The sequence below is a fragment of the Mus musculus genome, chromosome 11, assembly GCF_000001635.26.
Source record: "Mus musculus strain C57BL/6J chromosome 11, GRCm38.p6 C57BL/6J".
Taxonomy (NCBI): domain Eukaryota; kingdom Metazoa; phylum Chordata; class Mammalia; order Rodentia; family Muridae; genus Mus; species Mus musculus.
In genome coordinates, this window is record NC_000077.6 from 101,418,073 (window position 1) to 101,438,976 (window position 20,904).

Here is a 20,904-nt window from a genome sequence, read left to right on the forward strand (position 1 = left end):
TTGATTTTTTGGTTTTTTGTTTTTTTTGGTTTTTTGAGACAGGGTTTCTCTGTATAGCCCTGGCTGTCCTGACTCACTCTGTAGACCAGGCTGGCCTCGAACTCAGAAATCCGCCTGCCTCTGCCTCCCAAGTGCTGGGATTAAAGGCCTATGTCACCACTGCCTGGTGGGAGTTGAATTTTTAGGACCTCTGCGCACTCAGCTTAACCCTATAAATAAGTAGACTGTAGTTGTCTTCAGACACTCCAGAAGAGGACATCAGATCTCATTAGAAATGATTGTGAGCCACCATGTGGTTGCTGGAATTTGAACTCAAGACCTTTGGAAAAGCAGTCAGTGTTCTTCTTAGCCGCTGAACCATCTCGCCAGCCCCGATAATTTGGATTTTTTTTTTTTTTTTTTTTGGTTTTTCGAGACAGGGCGTGTGTGCCACCACGCCCGGCGATAATTTGGATTTTTTAAATATTATTTTTACTTATGTGTACACCAAGTTACAGGTGGTTGTGAGCCACCTGGTATGGGCACTGAGGACCAAACTCTCATTTTCTAAAAACAAACAAACAAACAAACAAACAAAACACTTCACACTCTGGTACAGGAAGCTAAAGGGCCAGGCGTGACAGGGACCTCTGTGGGTGAGCGGTCTCTGTAACACCTTCCCACTGCAAAGTGGCCACAAGCTCTGCAGAGAGAAGGGGCTTTCCACAGAGAGGGGAGAATACAGGAAGGGAAGGGAAGGATCATTCCTAGAATTTATTATAATCTCTTTCTTCTTTGGCCTTTGCTTTGCCACATTTGAACACATGTCCCAACACCCAATCATCCCAAGCACAGATTCTAAGTCGAGTCAGTGGGAAGTCATCCCCAGCGGTCAGCGTCCCACCCCACCTGATGCAGGAGCACGCTCAGGCAGGCGCCCAGGAGGAAGACCTAACACGTGGAGGGGCACCCTTCAGAAAGAGCTTCTGGAAGAGTTCAGAGGTCTCTGTGGATCTTGATGCAAACCAAGTAGTTGAAGAAGGCACCATCCCAGTTTTTCAGCATGACAGAAGATAGCTACCGCCTCCTCCCCGGCTCCACCGTCACAGAAAGCTAGTTAGCTGTCAGAATCATCCTGGAAGAAGAAGACAGCACCTGTGGTTTCTATGGCAGCCTTCACAGATGCTGCTCCTCCCTCCCTCCCCCAGCTGCTCTCCTGGAATCCCGAGTCACATCTCTTGGGAGGCTCACTTTGGGGAATGAGGTAAAGCACCAGGACTCAGTGAACAGAACTCTATTGTGCACCCTTGTTTTGAGGATTTCAAACGGTGTCACTGCTCTAAAGAGCTGCAGGTGTGTTCTAGGATGGGGAGGAAGAAGGGGAGGCTTAGGTAGCACTCAACCTTGTGTCAAACTCAGAATCTGCAGAGGACCACTGTGTGCTAGAGAATGCGATGCACATTCTTATGTTTGTGGGTGTTTTTTAATCCTGTTCCTTTTTGGAGCGTGGGACTCATGCATGGTGGGAAAACTCTCTTCCCAATATTGGGCTGTATCCAGCTCTACTGTGTTATTTGTAAAGGCTCAACGGAAGCTGAAAGATCTAGGGAAGGTATTACTTACGTCCAGATCATCCATGGCAGGGGGAGGCCTCTTAGTGCTGACCTTGTTCAGAAGCTAATAGAAAGAGAAGCAAGGGGGGAGGGGGGGAGGGCAGAGCAGTCTGAATAGTAGTAGAGATGGGAGATGGTCCCAGCCAGAGGGCGCTAGATATGTGGTTCAACAGTTAAGACCACTTGCTGCTCTTTAAGAGGACTGGCCTTTGGTTTCCAGAGGCCACCTGGTGGCTTACAAAAGTTAACCTGGGACAGGTGATGTATGTTGGCACTTGATTGCAAATACTAGAACTTAACAAGTGGAGGCAGGAAGGTTAGGAGTTCAGGGCCAGTCTCAGCTCACTACATAGGAAGCTCTTCAAGGTCAGCCTGGGCTTCATGAGACCCTATCTCAAAAGCACCAGGGCCGGCCAGGTGTGGTGGCACAAGTTTTTAATCCCAGCACTCAGGAGGCAGAGGTAGGCAGCTCTCTGTGAGTTGGAAGCCAGCCTGGTCTATAAAGCTTGTTCCAAGACAGCCAAGGCACAGAGAAGCCCTGTCTCAAAACAAAAACAAAACTAAACAAAAAGGGGCGGGAGCTTGGGGCCTAGAGAGATGGCTCCATAGTTAAGAGCACTTCTGCTCTTGCAGTGTAACCAGGTTCAGTTCCCAGCACCTCTCTCAGGCAGTTACTGCTCTCAGACTTCCTCCATCAACTTCCTGCACGTGGTACAGAAGCTCGCGTAGGCACACATACACATGATAAAACAAATAACAAAGCATGATGAAAATTACTTAAAGAAAAAAAAAAACTAATTTAAAGTGGGTGTCACAGACCAATCATTCCAGCATTCGCAAGGCTGAGGCACAAGTTCAAGATCAGCTTAAGCTACACAGGAAGACTGAGTTTCACAAAGAAAAAAAATCAATCAATTTAAACACACTCAGAAAGCACCTTCCATGTCAAAGTCTGGGGTATGTGAGTCCTTTTACAGTCTGAATTAAGGAGTTTCTGGTCTTCTAAAACCAAATCACAGATGCCAGATGCTATTTATGGGGAACCAGTGACTTGTGAGTTTTATACTGGTTAGTATTAGATTCCTATGAATTTTTCTAGCTCAGGAAAACCACCTAGAATCATAGAAGAGAACAGAATTATAGAGAGGTGGGAGAGGTTTTGTTACATTTTTACTGAATGCAGACAGTACTCTGAAAACAGTAAGTGAGGTTGTGAGAAATTTTACTGATATGGGCTGGCAAGATGGCTCAATAAAAATAGGCAGCTGCTGTAAGCCGGGCAGTGGTGACACACGCCTTTAACCCCAGCACTTGGGAGGCAGAGGCAGGAGGATTTCTGAGTCCGAGGCCAGCCTGGTCTACAGAGTGAGTTCCAGGACAGCCAGGGCTACACAGAGAAACCCTGTCTCGAAAAACCAAAAAAAAAAAGAATAGGCAGCTGCTGCCAAGCCTGAGGACATGAGTTCAATTCCTGGGACCTCCATGTCAGAGTCTTCTGATCTCCTCATGGGTACTGTGGCTTGTGTGCATCTGCTCCTCCCAATAAATAAATAAACAAATAAAGAAACTGTATTAAGTTGTTGGGTTTGGTTGTCCTGGAATTCACTCTGTAGACCAGCCTTGAACTTAAGAGATCTGCCTGCTTCTGCCTCCTGAGTGCTGGGATTAAAGGTGTGCACCACTATTACTACCTCCTGGCTGGTTTTTTGTTTGTTTGTTTTAAGATGGCTCAAAACTAAGAGTACTTGCTTCTCCTCCAAAGGATTCAAGTTTTATTTCCAAAGCTCACATCAGACAATTCACAACCAACTGTAACTCCAGAGGTCCAACACACACACACACACACACACACACACACACACACACACACACAATCTTAGGCATGGTGAAACACACCTTCCCAGCACTAGGGATCCCAGAAGTGGATCTCTGAGTTTGAGGCCAGTCTGGTCTATAGAGTGAGTTCCAGAGCTCCATAGTTAAGATTCTGTATCAAAAGTAAATAAATAAAATAATAAATCTCTAATTTCTCTTGTTTCTGCTAAATATACAATGAGTCAAAAATACAGTATATTAGCACCAGCACGTGGCCCACTGAGGAAGTTCCAATATCCCGGTCTGGGCCTTGATAATTCCCCAGCTACTGTGTGCAGTCAGACGCAGAATGGTTAAGATGACCAGCAGGTGCTGTACTTCCTACCTCTGCATAATGTTCCACCTGAGCCAGCTCCACCTCATCGTCTCCTTCCCAGTCTCTCCAGTTATCGAAGTCCACAGAGAGCCACACAGGCTGTAAGAGGAAGTGCAGACCATCACAGCAGGGAGGACAGGAGCAACAGTGCAGGGAAAGGGTGGGGGCATGTGCATAGACAAGGAACTCAGTGTGGTACAGGGCCCCCAACCTGCCCTCCAATGTACATCCACAAATGTTCACCAGAAACAACTCAGTACCAACACCAATGCCAAAAATGCAGGGTCTGAAAAAGCAGAGTTCTACCCTCCAAGGGCTGATGGACTGGGGTGGTCAACACAAAGCATCCTAGGATTCAACCAAGCAAGATGTCTGAGTAGCAGTGAGCTGGGAATTGAAACTGAGTCCTATGGAAGAGTAACCACTGCTCTTAAAAACTGGGCCTCTCTAGCTGGGTGTGGTGGCATACTCCTTTAAACCCAGCACTCTGGCTGGAGGCAAAGGTAGGTGGATTTCCAAGTTTGAGTCCAACCTGGTCTACAAATTGTGTTCTAGGATAGCCAGGGCTGTTACAGAGAGAAACCCTATCTTGAAAAAACAAAAAACAAAAACCGAGAGAGAGAGAGAGAGAGAGAGAGAGAGAGAGAATCCTAAAACAAAACAAAACTAGGTCATCTCTCCGGTCTCATAGTTTATAATTAAAATATTAAAATATTTATTTATTTATTTGGAAGGAGCATGTCACTTTACACACAAATGGATGTTACATTTGTGGGGTTTGGCTCTCTCCTTCCAGGATGTGGGACCTGAGCCTCAAACTCAGATCAGTAGCAAGCACCTTTACCTGCTGGGCCATCTCACTGGCCCCATAATCTACATGCTTTTAATGTCAGCAACAAATAAAAAAAATTACAAATGTCAATAGCCAGTCAATATAATTTTTAAGAATTATTTATTTTATCTTATGTGTATGAATGTTTTGCCTGAATGTATCTGTGTGTACCATGTGCCCATGAAGACAGAAGAAGGTGTTAGCTCTCTTCGAACTCAAGTTACAGATGGTTGTGGGCCACCACAGTGGGAACTGCCCATTGAACTTAGGTTCTACAAGAGCAACCAGTGCTCTTAACAGTCATATGTCCAGAATAATTTTTAACTGTGAAAAAAAACCCTACTAAATAAATGTAAAATCAAGATTCAGTTAGCAGATGGCCAACTTTCAGCTTTTAGAGGAGTAGCTGCTATCAAAGGGTCTTAAGTGTGAGAAAGACAAAGTCAAGGTTATGTTTAACAGAGCCCACTGAAAGCGATGGAAAGAGTGGCTAAGAAATGAGACAGAAGGGCTGGAGAGATGGCTCAGCGGTTAAGAGCACTGGCTGCTCTTTTGAAGGTCCTGAGTTCAATTCCCCGTAACCACATGGTGGTTCACAACCATCTGTAATGAGATCAGATGCCCTCTTCTGGTGTTTATGAAGACAGCTACAGTGTACTCATATAAATAAAATAAATCTTTAAAACAAACAAACAAAAAAGAAATGAGACAGAAAATAGGCAACGATAATAATACCTGTAATGTCATACACATGCTTGCAATATCAATGTTCAGGAGGCTGAGGCAGAGGGATGGCAAGTTCAAGGCCAGCCTGAGCAACAACAAAAGAGCTTGACTCAAAAACAAAAGCGAACAGACAAAAACCTACTTCCCCCAACAAACCCTGGTGGTTGCTGTCTAGACTAGGAGGAAATATATAGATTTCAGAATAAATAGAATATCAAATACACACGACCCAGAGGACTCCCTAAAATAGTGACTGGAAAGAAGCCAAACACAGCTCCAGATATAACTCTGATGCTTGGGTGCACAGAGAGAATGCTCAGATGAAGGGAGAGCACAGGAGTAGACCACTCCTGCACACACACTCACCTTTATATCCTCCTTTGTGAGCCTAGGCCAGGCCACCTTCTCCTTCCATTTCCTCACAAAGCAAGTAATGGAGCGACCAGAACGCTTATCCTGGGAGTCCTGTCAGACAGATAGCCTTATTTTTAGGATAAACTTCCAGTCTCCTTGCTTGGCCAGCCTTTCTTGTTCAGATATGACTATCCTTACCCTGCCCTCACCTTGGAGTTCACCTTGGCATAGAATTCAATCTCGTTATACAGCTCCACTCCATCACCATTCCTGCAGCTAAAGTTACAGTAAAGAGACATAGGAAGTGACAGGATAAGTTCTTGAGACACCAGGAGGATAGGAACGGTTCTTGAGACCCCAGGCCAGTCCACAGGGGAAGACTACTACCTGAACACGACGCGGTGGTCCTCAATGAGCACACTGACGTCGGTGCTGTCCTCAACGCAAAACTCCATGAAAACATATTTGGGTCTGTCGTACCACAGAGTCCGGGCAGGCTGCCTGAAGAGGTTGGAGGTGGGGCTTGGTAGGGGTGGGCAAGACTGAAGGCAATATGGAAAGGTGGAGGGAGGAGACAGTAGAGTCGTACGTGGTGCCACTGAACCAGACAGAGGGGAGTAGTGGGAGTGGGCAGAGGTGGCGAGAATAAACCCAGAGAGCCAAGGGAAGTAAGGAGTTAGAAAATACGTTCAGATCTCACCACCCCCTCTCACCCACAGTCACAGAGACGTGGAGTCTGGGGTGCTGGTGGGCAGACTCAGCGGCTTCTACAAATGTGGGAGAGGAAATCTGCAGGAAAACGGACAGGGGAATATGTAGGACCTGTATGATGGCGGCCTGAAACTCACCGTTCCATGGTGACTCCAGCTGCCCCGTGGCTTTTGGAGTCCCAAGAAAAGGCCTCTATCTTTAGATTCTAGGAGGCTCCTAGCAGCTGCCTCTCCTTATATGGTAGGAGGAAGGGTTGCGAGGGAGGGAAAGAAAGTTGGCTTGACAGCAAGAGTGATTTGGACTCCAGAAGGACACCGGGAGCGTTTTCTACATCTCGGGGTCTCCAGAAATAAACATATCAGAAATACAATATCTACTCTCTATCCAGGGAAAGGGCTACTCTAGCCCCTATATGCAGGAAGTTACTTGTTCTCGGTTTCATTCACTTGTTCCTCCAACTCAAAGTGTCTAATTCACAAAATGCATTAAAGTCCCGAGGGGGCGGGCCCTCCCGAGATTGGAGGAGTGCAAGACCCGCCCACCACTCGTCCAGGCTTCCCTGCCAGAGCCCGTTGCCATGGCAGCAAGGGGGCGCCACTGACGTGCGGGCGGCGTTTCCGGGAAGATGGCGACGGTGGAAGTGGCTACGGAGCTAGGAACTGTGGTGACCGCTGTCGGGCCTAAGGCGAAGGACGAGGAAGAAGAAGAAGAGGAGGAGGAGTCGCTGCCACCATGCGAGACTGTGCGCTGGGCTCCCGTGGGGGCAGTGGCCGAGGCCGGTCCTGGGGCGGCGACGTTCTCGGAGGCGGCGGCAGCCGAAGAGCCTGGAGCGGCTCCGGGCTCTCCATCCGACGCGACTGTCCGCACGCTGAGGCGGCTGGAAGCCGAGCGGCGGCAGCTGGATTCGGCCCTGCTCGCGCTGTCCTCGCACTTCGCGCAGGTGCAGTTCCGTCTGCGCCAGGTAGTGCGCGGGGCGCCGGCGGAGCAGCAGCGTCTCCTGCGCGAGCTCGAAGACTTTGCCTTCCGCGGCTGTCCTCACGTCCTGGGTTACGAGGGGCTGGCAGACCCTTGTGGCGGTGACGAAAGCGATGTGCTGCCGGGGGACCGGCCACGGGTGCGGGGTGAGGACCAGGTGAGTGTCTGCCGCTAGTTCCGGATGCGGATGAAGATGATGCAGGCGGGGAGTTTGTGGGTGGTGATGCTGACACGGACCGAGGTAGAAAGGGTGAGGAGCGACCGAGCTGGAAGTACTATAGGCACGTGTATGCAAGATAGAGAGAAGAGTCAGGAAGATGCAGAAAGACATATGGCGAGCCTTAAAGAGTATTGAAAAGGCAGTTGGTAATGGAAGCCGTGCTGCCTCTGTCGACTTTGAGGTACTTGAGTGTGTATTTGTGTCACTCTCTCTACCCTGAAGTATATACCCTGAGCACTTATTGATAGAATGAACATTGGGAACGGGAGAAGTGTTAAGTGAAAGGGAAGTGAATTGGAATCCATGGAAATTGAAATTAATGCCCCGTGCTTTTTTTGGCATATAGATAGGCTGTGATCTTTATGCTGTCTTATCTCAGTGACGGCTTTGGTGAACAGACACCATCCCTTGGCAGTGGAAAGAAACACACCTGACTATAAGGATGTCCTGACAGTGTTTTCAGACTGCTCTGCCATCCTGGTTAATAACGGGGTTCTCTGAACGGGGCCTTCTGACTGACCAGTGCGTTCTTCAGTACACCGAAGAAGCAAGGAAATTCTGTAAACCACAACGCGGGAAGATTCCTTACAAACTTTGAACGTCTGGAAGCTGGAAGTTTTGAGACAGGCCGCCTTTTCCGCTTCCTGTTGTGCAGATTGCAGTCCACATGTGGCTTTCTTCCCACTCAAAATGGTTTAGCCAAGAAAACTTATTGGTAGGAGATAGTGACTTATGCTGATCTGAAGTGTTTCCAGTTCCTTCCTTCTCATACCCATATACCCTTGCACAAGGAGCAGTCAACCACAAGTCAACAGACTTAAAAAGTGGCCAGGCCCTGTCCAGTATTGAATGCCATGGAAGGTCCTGGGCAGAGATGGTACTGTCTCTATTTTTTATTGTCACTTTCAGAAAAAATTGTCAAGGTAATGACATAAAAAAATTGTCCTCGCTCTGCCAATTAAGCAGCTGTATTGTTAAGTACATTCTTTGGGCAAAATGATATATTTTTTCTGCTTTGGGGGGGGCAAAGGGAACAGTCTTGGGGGTGGCACCCAGGAAGTTGCATGTTGTAGACAAGCACTCTGTCACCAATTAAGCTATGTCCTCAGCTCTTGAAAATTATTATTATTGATTTTTTTTAAAAGACAGGCTCTCTGACCCAGAACTTGCTATAGAATCATCTTGAAGTTTTTTTGGGTTTTAGTGTGTGTGTGTGTGTGTGTGTGTGTGTGTGTAGGAGCACAGTGCTGGTGTCACAGCCTACTTGTGGAGGTCAGAGGACAGCTTTTAGGAGTTAGTTCTCTCCTTAGAATGTGAGTTCGAGACATCAAGCACAAGCCATCAGGCTTGGTGTTCCTAACCTTGAATTTCTCCTCATCCCACCTCCATCTTCTGGATACTGAGATTATAGGCAGGTGGACCAACCGGAGTTAGTCAGTGCTTGGGTTTGAACCCAGAACCTAGTACACTCGAGGCAGGCACACTACCAAGTTAGCTATCTCACCAGTCTCTCCCAATTACCTTCAACTTTATCTCAATGTGTACTGGACATTAAACATATTATTTCCTGCCTTGCCCCAGAACTTATTTGGTCTTGCTGATAAACTTGTTTGATTAATTCCAGCAAATATGCTGTAACGATGACAGCGAGTGACAGACTTGGCAGGTGTAGTCATGGAAACAAATCAGGATTTATAGCTGGTTTCTTTCTTCATTGGCTTCACAAAGGAATGACAAAGATAGACTATGTTTTTGTTTCTTTCTCTTTTGGGTAGTTAGACAATTTCCTCCAGTTCATTATTTGGAGTTTGTTGTTCTATACCTAATTTAGTTCAAAAAACATAAAAGAAATATGTAATGAGGTCTGGAGAGATGGTTCAGTGGATCAGAGCAGGCTGCTCTTGCAGAGGACCCAGGGTTGATTCCCAGTATCTACACAGCAGCTCACAACTGTCTATACATGCTGTTCAAATGATTGGGGACCCTCTTCTAGGCTCTGTGGGCACCAGACACTCCTGTAGTGCACAGACATACGTGTGGGCAAGTCATCCAGGAACATAAAATAAAAATGTAAAGATTTTTTTTTTAAGGAAAAGAAATAAATATATTGAGAATTCACCCGTACTGGGCACAGTTCTAGGTATATTGAACATCAAAAGTCAAGGTCCTTGAGTTTGTAGATTAGTAGAGACAGGTCCTAAACAAACACTATAATGACTAAGTGTACACAATACAAAGGAAGAAATGACTTGTTCTTCCTGGAGAAAACCAGAGAAGGCTTTTTCAGTGGAGGCCTAGTTAGTAACTGAGGAAAAGAATGGGGCTATGGGGCTGGTGAGATGGCTCAGTGGGTAAGGGCACCCGACTGCTCTTCCGAAGGTCCAGAGTTCAAATCCCAGCAACCACATGGTGGCTCACAACCATCCGTAACAAGATCTGACTCCCTCTTCTGGTGTGTCTGAAGACAGCTACAGTGTTCTTACATATAATAATAAATAAATCTTTAAAAAAAAAAAAAAAAAAAGAATGGGGCTATGAGGAACAGCAGCAACACTCAGGAAGAGCTGGAGAGCATCCTGAGGCGTCGCCAACAAAGCTAAAGGGAGGGGATTGCTCTTTACGAAGCTGGAGGAAAACGTAATTCTTTGTTTTTTGTCTTTTCTCTCTCCTCTCTCCTACCTTGCTGCTTGAGGGCTTGGTAAGTACCACTTTAAGGCTGACTTTAATTCTGTGTAGATCCTAGTTTATAATGCAGCCTTATATCTATGAGTGGTTTAGTGCCTCTGCTCCTTTTTTTGTTTTGTTTTGGTTTTTGGTTGTTTAGTTGGTTGTTTTTGTTTTTTTTTTTTCAGTGGTGGTTGTTAAGATAGAGTCTGTATATGTAGCCCAGGCTAGCCTGGAACTCACTGAGGAGTACATGTGTACATATCACATCTGGCTTGCTTTTTGTTTTGTTTTGTTTTTGTACTCAAAATGATGATGGCCCAGTATCTAAGAATATGTTGGCAAGACTTGATCCCCGTAAAGGACACTTAGTAACATAAAGACAGAAGCTATGTGGTAGCTGTCAGGGAGAAAGGGGTTGTTCTCAGAAATTTTCCCCACTCACACACCCACACACCACACTGTTCACGTCCCATCCCTGTGACTTGGCTTCTGTATTTCTGTGCCTTAGGCACTTACATTTCCTTGTTTCCTGTTTTACAGAAATACCTATAACCTTTCCAAGTAGCTTTGAAATTTTATAAAACTGGCTGATTTCTATATATGTAAGCCTTTCTCTATAACTCAGCTCCCCGCTTTGCCTGTTGAGACAGAGGCTCTTGTAGCTCCCCCCCAGACCAGCTATCTAGCTCATGCTGGACATGAACCTCTGATCTTCACAAGGCACCACCCCTGGCTCGTTCCCCCAGACAGCCGTGCAAAAATTGGTTTGCACAGATTAGTAAGGAGTTATGCTTTGTCGACTGACCACACAAGGTAACACCTTTAACTCCTGGAGGCCATCTTACTAAGTTTTCTCTCTCCTGACTAGACCTTTATAAACAACAAGCCTATTTATTAGCAAAGGCTTCATCGTGTTTGTATCATGTTCCAAATGAAAACACAGATGCAATCAGTTGCCCTGGGTGAAGCACATTGTTACTGCTAAACCTGCCTTGTCTGTTGTTTCATTGAAGCCTTATGTATTTCCCTGGTCACTATTAGCCTGAGAGTCTTTAAGTGCCTTTGGTTTCTCTTTTCTGTAAAATAGACCTAAATATATTTCTCATCACAGAGCGAACAGGAAAAACGGGAGCGCCTGGAAACCCAGAGGGAGAAGCAGAAAGAACTGATTCTGCAGCTGAAGACCCAGCTTGATGACCTGGAGACGTTTGCCTATCAGGAGGGTAGTTATGACTCCCTGCCGCAGTCCGTGGTCTTGGAAAGACAGCGGGTGAGCAGACCTCAGAGGCGACTCCGGCATTTCTCACGCTTACTGGGTCCCTGCTGGTGGTGTTCCTGCATAGCCTCTACCCAGTGCACTTCTCCCATGGCCTTACAGAGAACCCAGGGTCCAAAGCAAAGGGAAAAATGGCTACTTCCTGGAACCAGTCTCTCTTTCTTACTTCCTTACTTCCAAAGTTCCTGCATCATTTGTTCTCATCGGTAATAAATAAATAAATAAATAAATAACATGAGAAATTAAGACATAGTGAGTGCCAGGTAGTGATGGTGCATGCCTTTAATCCCAGCACTTGGGATGCACAGACAGGCAGATCTTTGAGTTCAAGGCCAGCCTGGTCTACAGAGTGAGTTCCAGAACAGCCAGGACTACATGGAGAAAACCTGTCTAGGGAAAAAAAAAAGGAAAAATAAGTATATATTCACTCAAAAGCCTTTAGAGAAAGCAAATATGAAGCTTTGGAGCCTGTTTGTTTGTTTGTTTGAGACAGGGTTTCTCTGTATAGCCCTGGCTGTCCTGGAAATCACTCTGTAGACCAGGCTGGCCTCAAACTCGGAGTTCCGTCTGCCTCTGCCTCCCATTCTTTTTTTTTTTTTTTTTTTTTTCCTTCTTGAAACTTCAGGGATTTTATTTACTTTTTATTTTATGTGCATAATTATTTTGCCCACCTACACTTTCTATCAAGGGTATCAAGGAACTGCCTATGGAGGCCAGAGGATGGTGGCAGGCTGAAGTTGAGTTACAGAGGTTGTGAGCTACCATGTGGGTGCTGGGAACCCAGCCCTGGTCCTGTGACAGCGTGATTTCAACTGCTGAGTCATCTCTCTAGCCCAAATATGAGACTATTGGTTCTTTAGCCACTTGGAGCATTCGCCCTTCTACTGGGTGAAAGCTTACTGGCCTGTTAAATTCACAGTTCATGAGAGGTGCCATTTCTGACCAAAAGGAATTAGGTGTTCTTTTGTTTTCTTTTGTTTGTTTTTGAGACGGGTCTCATAGAGCCTAGGCTGTACTCATTATATACTCAAGCATGACCTTGAACTTGTGTCTTCTCCAAGTGCTTAGATGACAGGTGTTCATCTTCCCACCTGCTTTATACGGTACCAGAGAGCATGTACCCAGGTTTTTATTCATGCTAGGCAAGCACTCTACAAACAGCTTCATCCCCAGCCCTGAGCTAAGGGGTCTTTGTTACCCTGGAAGGGGAAGAGAAGCTGTGTCCCCTTCTCCTCCTCCTCCTCCTTCTTCTTCTTTTGTTTTTGTTTTTGGTTTTTTCGAGACAGGATTTCTCTGTGTAGCCCTGGCTGTCCTAGAACTCACTCTGTAGACCAGGCTGGCCTTGAACTCAGAAATCGCCTGCCTCTGCCTCCCAAGTGCTGGGATTAAAGGCATGAGTCACCACCGCCTGGCTACCCATCTTTCTTCTTAAATTATCGTATGAGTGTGTGTGCATATGTGCACAGTACCCGTTCTCTCCTTCGACCTTTATGTGGGCTCTGAGGTCTAACTCAGGTCACTGGGTTTATATAACAGGCTCTTTTATCTGCTGAGCCATCTCTCAGGCTCTGTCTTAATCAGCAGCTACATCAGTTTCTCTTGAAGTGGGAGGGAGGTCTGTGCAAGTTTTCTTTCCCTTTGAGCACAGAACCTTCTAAGATTCTCCCTCCCCCACTCCATGCCCTCTGCTGAGAACTGCAAAGGGTACACTCATTGCTGTGGTCTTGATAGGTGATCATCGATGAGTTAATAAAGAAACTGGACATGAATCTGAATGAGGACATCAGTTCCCTTTCCACTGAGGAGCTTCGTCAACGTGTGGACGCAGCAGTGGCTCAGATTGTCAACCCAGTGCGGGTGAAAGAGCAGCTGGTGGAGCAGCTGAAAACCCAGATCCGGGACCTTGAGATGTTCATCAGCTTCATCCAAGGTCAGGGAGCGTCTGGGAGGAGGAGGCAAAGACAGACAGACAGTGTGGCGGTTCTGTGTGGACTGAGAACGTCTATCTCAGGGGCCAGTTCCTACTGTGTTTAAGAGACTTGAAGTGGGTATGGTGGTACATGCCCTTAATCCTTGAATTCAGAGAGGCAGAGGCTGGCAGAATTCAGTTCTAGGTCAGCCTGTTATATAGTGTGAGTTCCAGGCTGGCCTACCTAGTAAGACCTCTCAGGTATGCCACAGTAGGATGGAAAGAACATGATCTGAAGGTGCTTCAGGACCACCGCTGGCCTCATGGCCTTGAGCAGATTTCTCCCCGTTAGTCTTACTGGGGATGATCCACTCCTCGCCTACTTAGCAAATATTATTGAGCCAGCTGTGCTGCACCAGGCACCTCTCACACAGGGAAGCACAATAATTTATAGCATTCTGATCATGGAGTAGACACCATTAACTTTATTTTTCCTGTAAAAATCTACTGTGAGGGGGATAAATACATGTCTTGCTTTTGTAACTTCTGACGACAGATGAAGTGGGAAGCCCCCTGCAGACAGGTGGACACTGTGAGTGCCAAGCCAGCGGGAAGGTGGGAATCGGCTCCACCAGGGTGGGTGGCAGTACACTGCCCCCAGGACCCGGCAAAGGTAAGTATGGCTCCTGGAACGCACAGGCTACAAAAGCAGAAAGTGCAAGGTGAATCAAGAGTTCAAGGCCAATCTGAACTACATATTGAGAGCCTGTCTGGCAAAAGGAAGGGACAGTGAGATTGTCTCAGCAGGTGTTGGCACTTGCTGCCAAGCCTGAGGACATGAGTTGGTTCCCAGGGACTTACATGGTAGAAGGAGAGAACAGACTTTCTTGGGTTGTCCTCTGACCTTATAACCTTAGGAGTATTTGCACATGTGGGTGTACACACACACACACACACATGCATACTCACACTCACATTCTCTCTCTCACACAAAGAGGTAGGATTATAGGTGTTTTCGGAGAGAGAGATTAAAATTAATGATTGCTTGGGTCTTGGGAAGAAATGGGAGAGAGGAAATGATATGGCCCAGGATGTCTTTTGGGGATGATAAATGTGGATCGTGGTAATGGATGGACAGCTTTTTTTTTTTTAAGATTTATTTATTTTATGTATATGAGTACACTGTAGCTGTACAGATGGTTGTGAGCCTTCATCTGGTTGTTGGGAATTGAATTTAGGACCTCTGCTTGCTCTGCCCAACCCTGCTTGCTCAGTCCCAAAGATTTATTTATTATTATAAATAAGTACACTGTAGCTGTCTTCAGACACACCAGAAAAGGGCATCAGATCCCATTACAGATGGTTGTGAGAGCAGTCAGTGTTCTTAACCACTGAGCCATCTCACCAGCCCCGGATGATCAGCTCCTAAGTATAATTTTGAAATGACCAGATCTAGGAGATGTGGCTAGTACATGCCTAGTGTAGATGGGTTCCTAGAGCCCTGGGTTTAATCCTGAGCTGGGGAGAAAAAAAAAGAAGCTGAGCTTGTTGGCATACACCTGTAATCCTACCACTTCAGAAATGGAGGCAGGAAGAGGCAGAAGATAGTTTGAGGCAAATCTGGACATGGTATGCCTGCCTGAAATCCCAGCAATAGAGAAGCTGGGGGGTGAGGACTGCCATGATGGCAAGATCCTGTTTGAAAAGAACAAGAGCTGAATTGTATATTAGAAAATAATGAGCTACACAGTATCTCAGTTATAGCTAGTATTACAGGTGAAGATAAGCCAGTCCAGTTGCATCCTGGCCTTCATATGACACCTGTACTGTGCACAGAGGCAAGGATTGCTCACAGCTTGTGATGTGTTGAATGTCCTGTGTCACTTTGACCTCTTTCTAATGAGTCACTCGCTGTTTTCTAAGCAGCAAAGGCAGAAGATGCCAAGAGAGCCCGGGAGACGGGGCTGCACCTGATGCGGCGAGCGCTGGCTGTGCTCCAGATCTTCACTGTTAGCCAGCTGGGCTGTGCCACGGGCCAGATCCCTCAAACCTTGTGGCAGAGGAGCCAGGCAGACAGAGACTACTCCCACTTACTGAAAAGACTGGAAGTATCGGTCGACAGAGTAAAGCAGCTAGCCTTGAGACATCAGCCACATGACCACGTCATCACTTCGGCCAACCTCCAGGACCTCTCTCTGGGAGGCAAGGATGAGCTGACCACGGTTGTGCGGAAGGAGCTGACAGTGGCTGTGAGGGACCTGCTGGCCCATGGACTGTATGCCTCCTCCTCTGGGATGAGCCTTGTCATGGCCCCCCTTGCTTGCTTGTTGCCAGTTTTCTCCTCAGCCCCCGAGACCATGCACCCATGGGAGCTCTTTGTAAAGTACTACCATGCCAAGAATGGCCGTGCATATGTGGAATCCCCGGCCCGGAAGCTCTCACAGTCCTTTGCTCTGCCTATAATGGGTGACACTGCTGTGACCCCCAAACAGAGCCTTCTGACAGCCATCCACCTGGTGCTGACAGAGCATGACCCTTTCAAGCGCAGCGCTGACTCAGAACTGAAGGCGTTGGTGTGCATGGCACTGAATGAGCAGCGCCTGGTGTCCTGGGTGAACCTCATCTGCAAGTCAGGGTCCCTCATCGAGCCCCATTACCAGCCCTGGAGCTACATGGCCCACACAGGTTTTGAGAGTGCCCTCAACCTGCTCAGCCGCCTTAGCAGCCTCAAGTTCAGCCTTCCTGTAGACTTGGCCGTGCGCCAGCTCAAGAACATCAAAGATGCCTTTTGATGGGAATGCCTAACCTTAGCCCCCACACACCTTGCTCTAAAGACGTAGATGTCCTAGAATTGTAGATTAAAAGCCAGGGAGTCGGAGGAAGGGTTGGAGATAGGTTTTTTCCACCCTTTTCAGGTGGTCAGCTAATGGAGGCAAAGCCTGTTCTTAGCGTTTTAGAAAGACGTGCCAGAGCCTCTCATCAAAAATAGTGTTGGGGCTGAGAGACAGCTCGCCAGGTCAAGATGCTTGCCATTATACCTGGCAGTCTGAGGGGTACAAGCAGAGAACAGAGCTCTCACTACCTGTCCTCTTACCTCCACACATGAACTATGGCACATGGGAATCCCTGCCCAAACACAAATCAATGTAATAGTAAAATCTAAAACAGAAACAGTATCAGGACCAGAGGTGTAGCTCGGTGGTATGGTGCATGCGAAGCGTGCACAGCCAGTGCTGTGGATGTTAAAAGCAAACAGAAGGCGCTGACCCTAGCCCACCACAGTGTGCCCGGCCCGCTGTTGGAGCCTGTGGTAACAAAATCAATTACCACACAGCTAATGCCCAACTCACCGTGCCATGTCTGAATTTTAGAAAATGTGGGTTGTGCCCACCCTTCTCTTGCTGTATGAGGGAGTTCTGGAAGACACTGACTGACCTTGAGTCTCCTGCTAGACAAGCTGGGAACAGTCTTCCTTTACCAGAAGCAGCTTTGAGAGCCCTAGGGCCAGAACTGTAAGTGCAGTTGTGAGTTCTGATTCCCCTTTGTTCAGAGGGAGTTTTAAGATGAGCCTAAGATGAAGTCTCCCTGCTGAGGCGATCCTCACACTCAGTCAGCACTCCTCTGGTTATAAAGAATGACAGCTGATCTCCTGGGCTGTTTCTCGAAAGTCACTTTCTTCCGTGGGCCTCTCAGGACTGACCCAGTCTTCAGAAGTGAAAGCACTCAGAAGAATCCGTCAGGAGCATACTGCACTGGTGGTGATGGGTGCCACAGCCCCCTGGGGTGTGACTCATTGGCACCACTTGTTGGAGACAGGAGCGTGCAGAGCGGCATGACTGAAGGCTCGCAGTGGGCACTTGCTCCAGGGCTCACTGAGGATGGAGAACCAACTGCCGCCTGTGCTTTGTTCCCTGAAATGCACTTTACCTTGTGTCTGCAGTGTGCACTTTGATGCATCATTGACTTCCTGTTCAAGAACACGGCAGTGTTTGGGCTTGGCGTGCAGCTCCGTGATAGAGTGCTTGCCTGGGAATCCTTAGCACCAACCCCAGGGGGAAAAGATAATTGAAAAATATCATGAATAATGATATAACTGTGATTGCTAATAAAGTTTCAGTATTTTGCGTAGCTTCTCTGCAAAGCCCATAGCTCCTCTGCACTCTCTAAGTCCCTCTAGTCCTATCAGCCCATGTAATCTAGGTCAGCATTTGTTTAGAAACTGTCCACTTCCTCTCTGCCCTGGATTGGTCAGGATCTGGTGGCAGTCTAGGTTTTGTATATGTGTTGTTTTTGTCTGGTCACATTCCCTAAAAAGGCCTTGGTCATTTTCATTCATCTTGCCCAGGCTATAGCGTCAGCACTGCAGTGAATGGCATATACACTGCTTCTGAAAAAGCAGTACTCTTAAGTCCACTGGTGAGGCTGTCAGTGTTTGGGTTGGATGAGATGTCTATAGCATGGCCCAGATACACCCTTGTATTGTCTTTTAAATTTGCACGTGTATGGTGGGGGCAGGGAGCATGAGTTCCATGGCTCTTATCTGGAGTTAGTTCTTCTGTCAGTATGTGGGTTCCAGGAACTGAACTCAAATTACTATGGGATGTGGAAGCAGCTGCTAACGTGAGTGGGACAGCTCTATGTACACAATAGACCCTGGAACTGACAGCCTTAAAAGTGACTGCCACGGGGCTGGAGAGATGGTTCAGCAGTTAAGAGCACTGACTGTCCTAAGGTCCTGAGTTCAAATCCCAGCAACCACATGGTGGCTCACAACCATCCATAATGAGATCTGACGCCCTCTTCTGGTGCATCTGAAGACAGCTACAGTGTACTTACATATAATAAATAAATTAATTAATAAATAAATAAACCTTTGGGCTGAGTGAGCAGGGCCAGAACAGGAAAGAAAGAAAAAAAAAAAAAAGTGACTGCCACTAGGTAGTGACACCCTTAATCCCAGCATTTGGGAGGCAGAGGCAGGCAGATCTCTGAGTTCGAGGCCAGCCTGGTCTACAGAGTGAGTTCCAGGACAGCCTGGGCTACACAGAGAAACCCTGTCTCAAACAAGAAAGCATGTTCTGAGTCCTCTGGAAGAGAAGTGACTGCTCTTAACTGGAGCACTCCAGCCATTGGGGGTTTTTGTTTTTTTGTTTTTTTGTTTTTGTTTTTTTCAAGACAGTGTTTCTCTGTATAGCCCTGGCTGTCCTGGAACTCACTTTGTAGACTAGGCTGGCTTCGAACTCAGAAATCCGCCTGCCTCTTACTCCCGAGTGCTGGGATTAAAGGTGTGTGCCACCACACCCTGCAGCCTTTTGGGTTTTGGGTTTTTTTTTGTTTGTTGTTTTGTTTTTGATGTTTAAGACAGAGTCTCTCTATGTTTCCTAGAGCTCCATATGTAGACCAGGTGGCCTGGAATTCAGAGATCCTCCTGCCCCTGTGTGTAGCAGGCTTGTGCCACCAAGAGGCCTTGTTTTGTTTATGAGGCAGTCTTCACTAGCCTGTGCTGGTCTTGAACTCATGTAGCCAAGGATGACCTTGAACTCCTCTGATCCTCCTTTTACAGCCTCCTGCTGGGATTATAGTCATGGGCCACCACTCTAGACACAGGTCCTTTTGTTGAGCTACATAATAGCGTGTCAAAGAAATCTCCTTTACCATTCATTTTGGCTCTCTGTAGTGCTTCACACTTGGTGTTCCCCGATGCAGTCAGCCGGTGTGACACTTGTCAGGAGGCCGCCTTCAGGAGATGTCAGTATGCACCTGCAGGCTCACACTGAGCACCATGGAAGCCATGATGGATAGGGAACTTGATGTGCAGACAAACATCAAGCCAGGCAGGTAGAAGAGGCCGAACATCGTAGTCAGCTACTCCCTGATAAAAGAGTCCATTTCAAAACTGGTGGACAGGGAGTCATCACAGTGCTTAAGAGCATTGACCGCTCTTCCAGAGATTCCTGGGATCAATTCCCAGCACCCACATAGTGGCTGCCAAGCATCTGCAGAATCAGGGAATCTGGTGCTCTTTTCTGACCTGCATGCAGGCATGAATGAGATACATAGGCAAACATTTAGGTAAAACACCACATACGTTAAAAAAAGTTTATCCTATAGGTGGAACAACAATATGAACTAACCAGTACCACCCCCACCCTCCCACCCCCCGGAGCTCGTGTCTCTAGCTGCATATGTATCAGAAGATGGCCTAGTCAGCCATCAGTGGAAAGAGAGGCCCCTTGGTCGTGCAAACTTTATATGCCTCAGTACAAGGGAACACCAGGACCAAGAAGTGGGAGTGGGTGGGTGGGGGAGCGTGTGGGGGAGTTTTGGAATAGCATTAGAAATGTAAATGAAATAAATACCCAATTAAAAAAAAAAGGAAAAAAAAAGAAATGAATAGTGTTAAAAAAAAAACAGGAGAATTATATAAGAAATAAGGACCTCAGATTTATTGTAATAAGAAAGTTTAAATTATTTTATTATCTATATCAGAAAGCTTAAATTATTTTGTATAATTAAAAATTTTTGTTTAATCGTTCCAATTTTCAAAAGTTACCTCCATTGTAACTTTTAAACTGTTCAGCCTTTATTCCAAAGCAAGTTATTCACACCCACACTGGGTTTCTATGCACCTTAGTTTTAAACCCAGTGTCTGAAAACATCTGCTTTGTTCCAGTTCAGTCAGCTATTTGAAAAATGAGACCAGGGCTGGTGAGATGGCTCAGTGGGTAAGAGCACCCGACTGCTCTTCCAAAGGTCGGAAGTTCAAATCCCAGCAACCACATGGTGGCTCACAACCATCTGTAACAAGATCTGACTCCCTCTTCTGGAGTGTCTGAGGACAGCTACAATGTACTTACATATAATAAATTAATTAATTAATTAAAAACAAAACAAAACAAAATTGTACTATTAAAAAAAAAAAAGAAAAAAGAAAAATGAGACCAAGTGTCTGTGACCTTTGACTTAAAAAAACAAACTTACGGTGAGAGTAAACGTGTTTATGCCCAGTAATCACAAAGTGTCTAGAGAAACTGGATTAAGTGGCACATATAATGAGTTTATGTTTAATTTGTGAAAATCATACCGTAAAATGCATAAAGGCAAACCCTTCTAAAGTGGATTTTATGAATAGGTAGGTAAATCTGTAACCACTCTTTTCATTACAGAACTTAAGAAATCCTAAAGAAAATAAACAATGGAAAATTTCATGCTAGAAGAATAAAAGAAAATATTTTCGCCAGGCGTGGTGGCGCATGCCTTTAATCCCAGCACTCGGGAGGCAGAGGCAGGTGGATTTTTGAGTTTGAGGCCAGCCTGGTCGTGAGTTCCAGGACAGCCAGGGCTATACAGAGAAACCCTGTCTCAAAAAATAAAAAAAAAAAAAAAAAAAAAAAGAAAGAAAATATTTTCAAGAGTTCTAAGGTTATTTCTATATAAAATATACTAATCTC

General features: G+C 46.4%; 2 protein-coding genes and 1 non-coding gene across 8 annotated transcripts; 1 reads left to right on the forward strand and 2 right to left on the reverse strand.

Moving 5' to 3' along the window:
- Positions 1-735: 735 nt before the first annotated feature.
- Ptges3l (prostaglandin E synthase 3 like) lies at positions 736-7,875 on the reverse strand. 5 transcript variants are annotated; one of them, XR_879745.3, is made up of 8 exons: positions 6,544-7,875; positions 6,083-6,196; positions 5,905-5,971; positions 5,708-5,806; positions 3,793-3,882; positions 3,489-3,579; positions 1,603-1,656; positions 736-1,114 (listed from the first exon to the last, which is right to left on the reverse strand). XR_879745.3 is itself a non-coding variant. In XM_006534346.4 (7 exons), the coding sequence occupies exons 2-7, from the start codon at positions 6,148-6,150 to the stop codon at positions 1,097-1,099; spliced, it is 396 nt and encodes a 131-aa protein (XP_006534409.1). In that variant the 5' UTR covers positions 6,151-6,237; positions 6,544-6,941; the 3' UTR covers positions 736-1,096. The 5 variants fall into 5 exon arrangements, 4 of the variants coding, with proteins under 4 accessions (XP_006534409.1, NP_001348052.1, NP_081141.1 ...); XM_006534346.4 differs by lacking the exon at positions 3,489-3,579 and having other exon boundaries at positions 6,083-6,237; positions 6,544-6,941; NM_001357574.1 differs by lacking the exon at positions 3,489-3,579 and having other exon boundaries at positions 742-1,114; positions 6,544-7,256.
- Mir6929 (microRNA 6929) lies at positions 1,115-1,181 on the reverse strand. Its single transcript, NR_105894.1, has one exon. It is a non-coding gene; the product is annotated as a microRNA 6929 (primary transcript).
- On the forward strand, positions 7,013-17,594 carry Rundc1 (RUN domain containing 1). 2 transcript variants are annotated; one of them, XM_006533035.4, is made up of 6 exons: positions 7,015-7,538; positions 10,294-10,299; positions 11,380-11,538; positions 13,276-13,474; positions 14,010-14,126; positions 15,380-17,593. In XM_006533035.4, exons 1-6 carry the CDS (start codon positions 7,032-7,034, stop codon positions 16,243-16,245), a joined length of 1,854 nt encoding a protein of 617 aa, XP_006533098.1. In that variant the 5' UTR covers positions 7,015-7,031; the 3' UTR covers positions 16,246-17,593. The 2 variants fall into 2 exon arrangements, with proteins under 2 accessions (NP_766154.2, XP_006533098.1); NM_172566.4 differs by lacking the exon at positions 10,294-10,299 and having other exon boundaries at positions 7,013-7,538; positions 15,380-17,594.
- Positions 17,595-20,904: the final 3,310 nt, after the last annotated feature.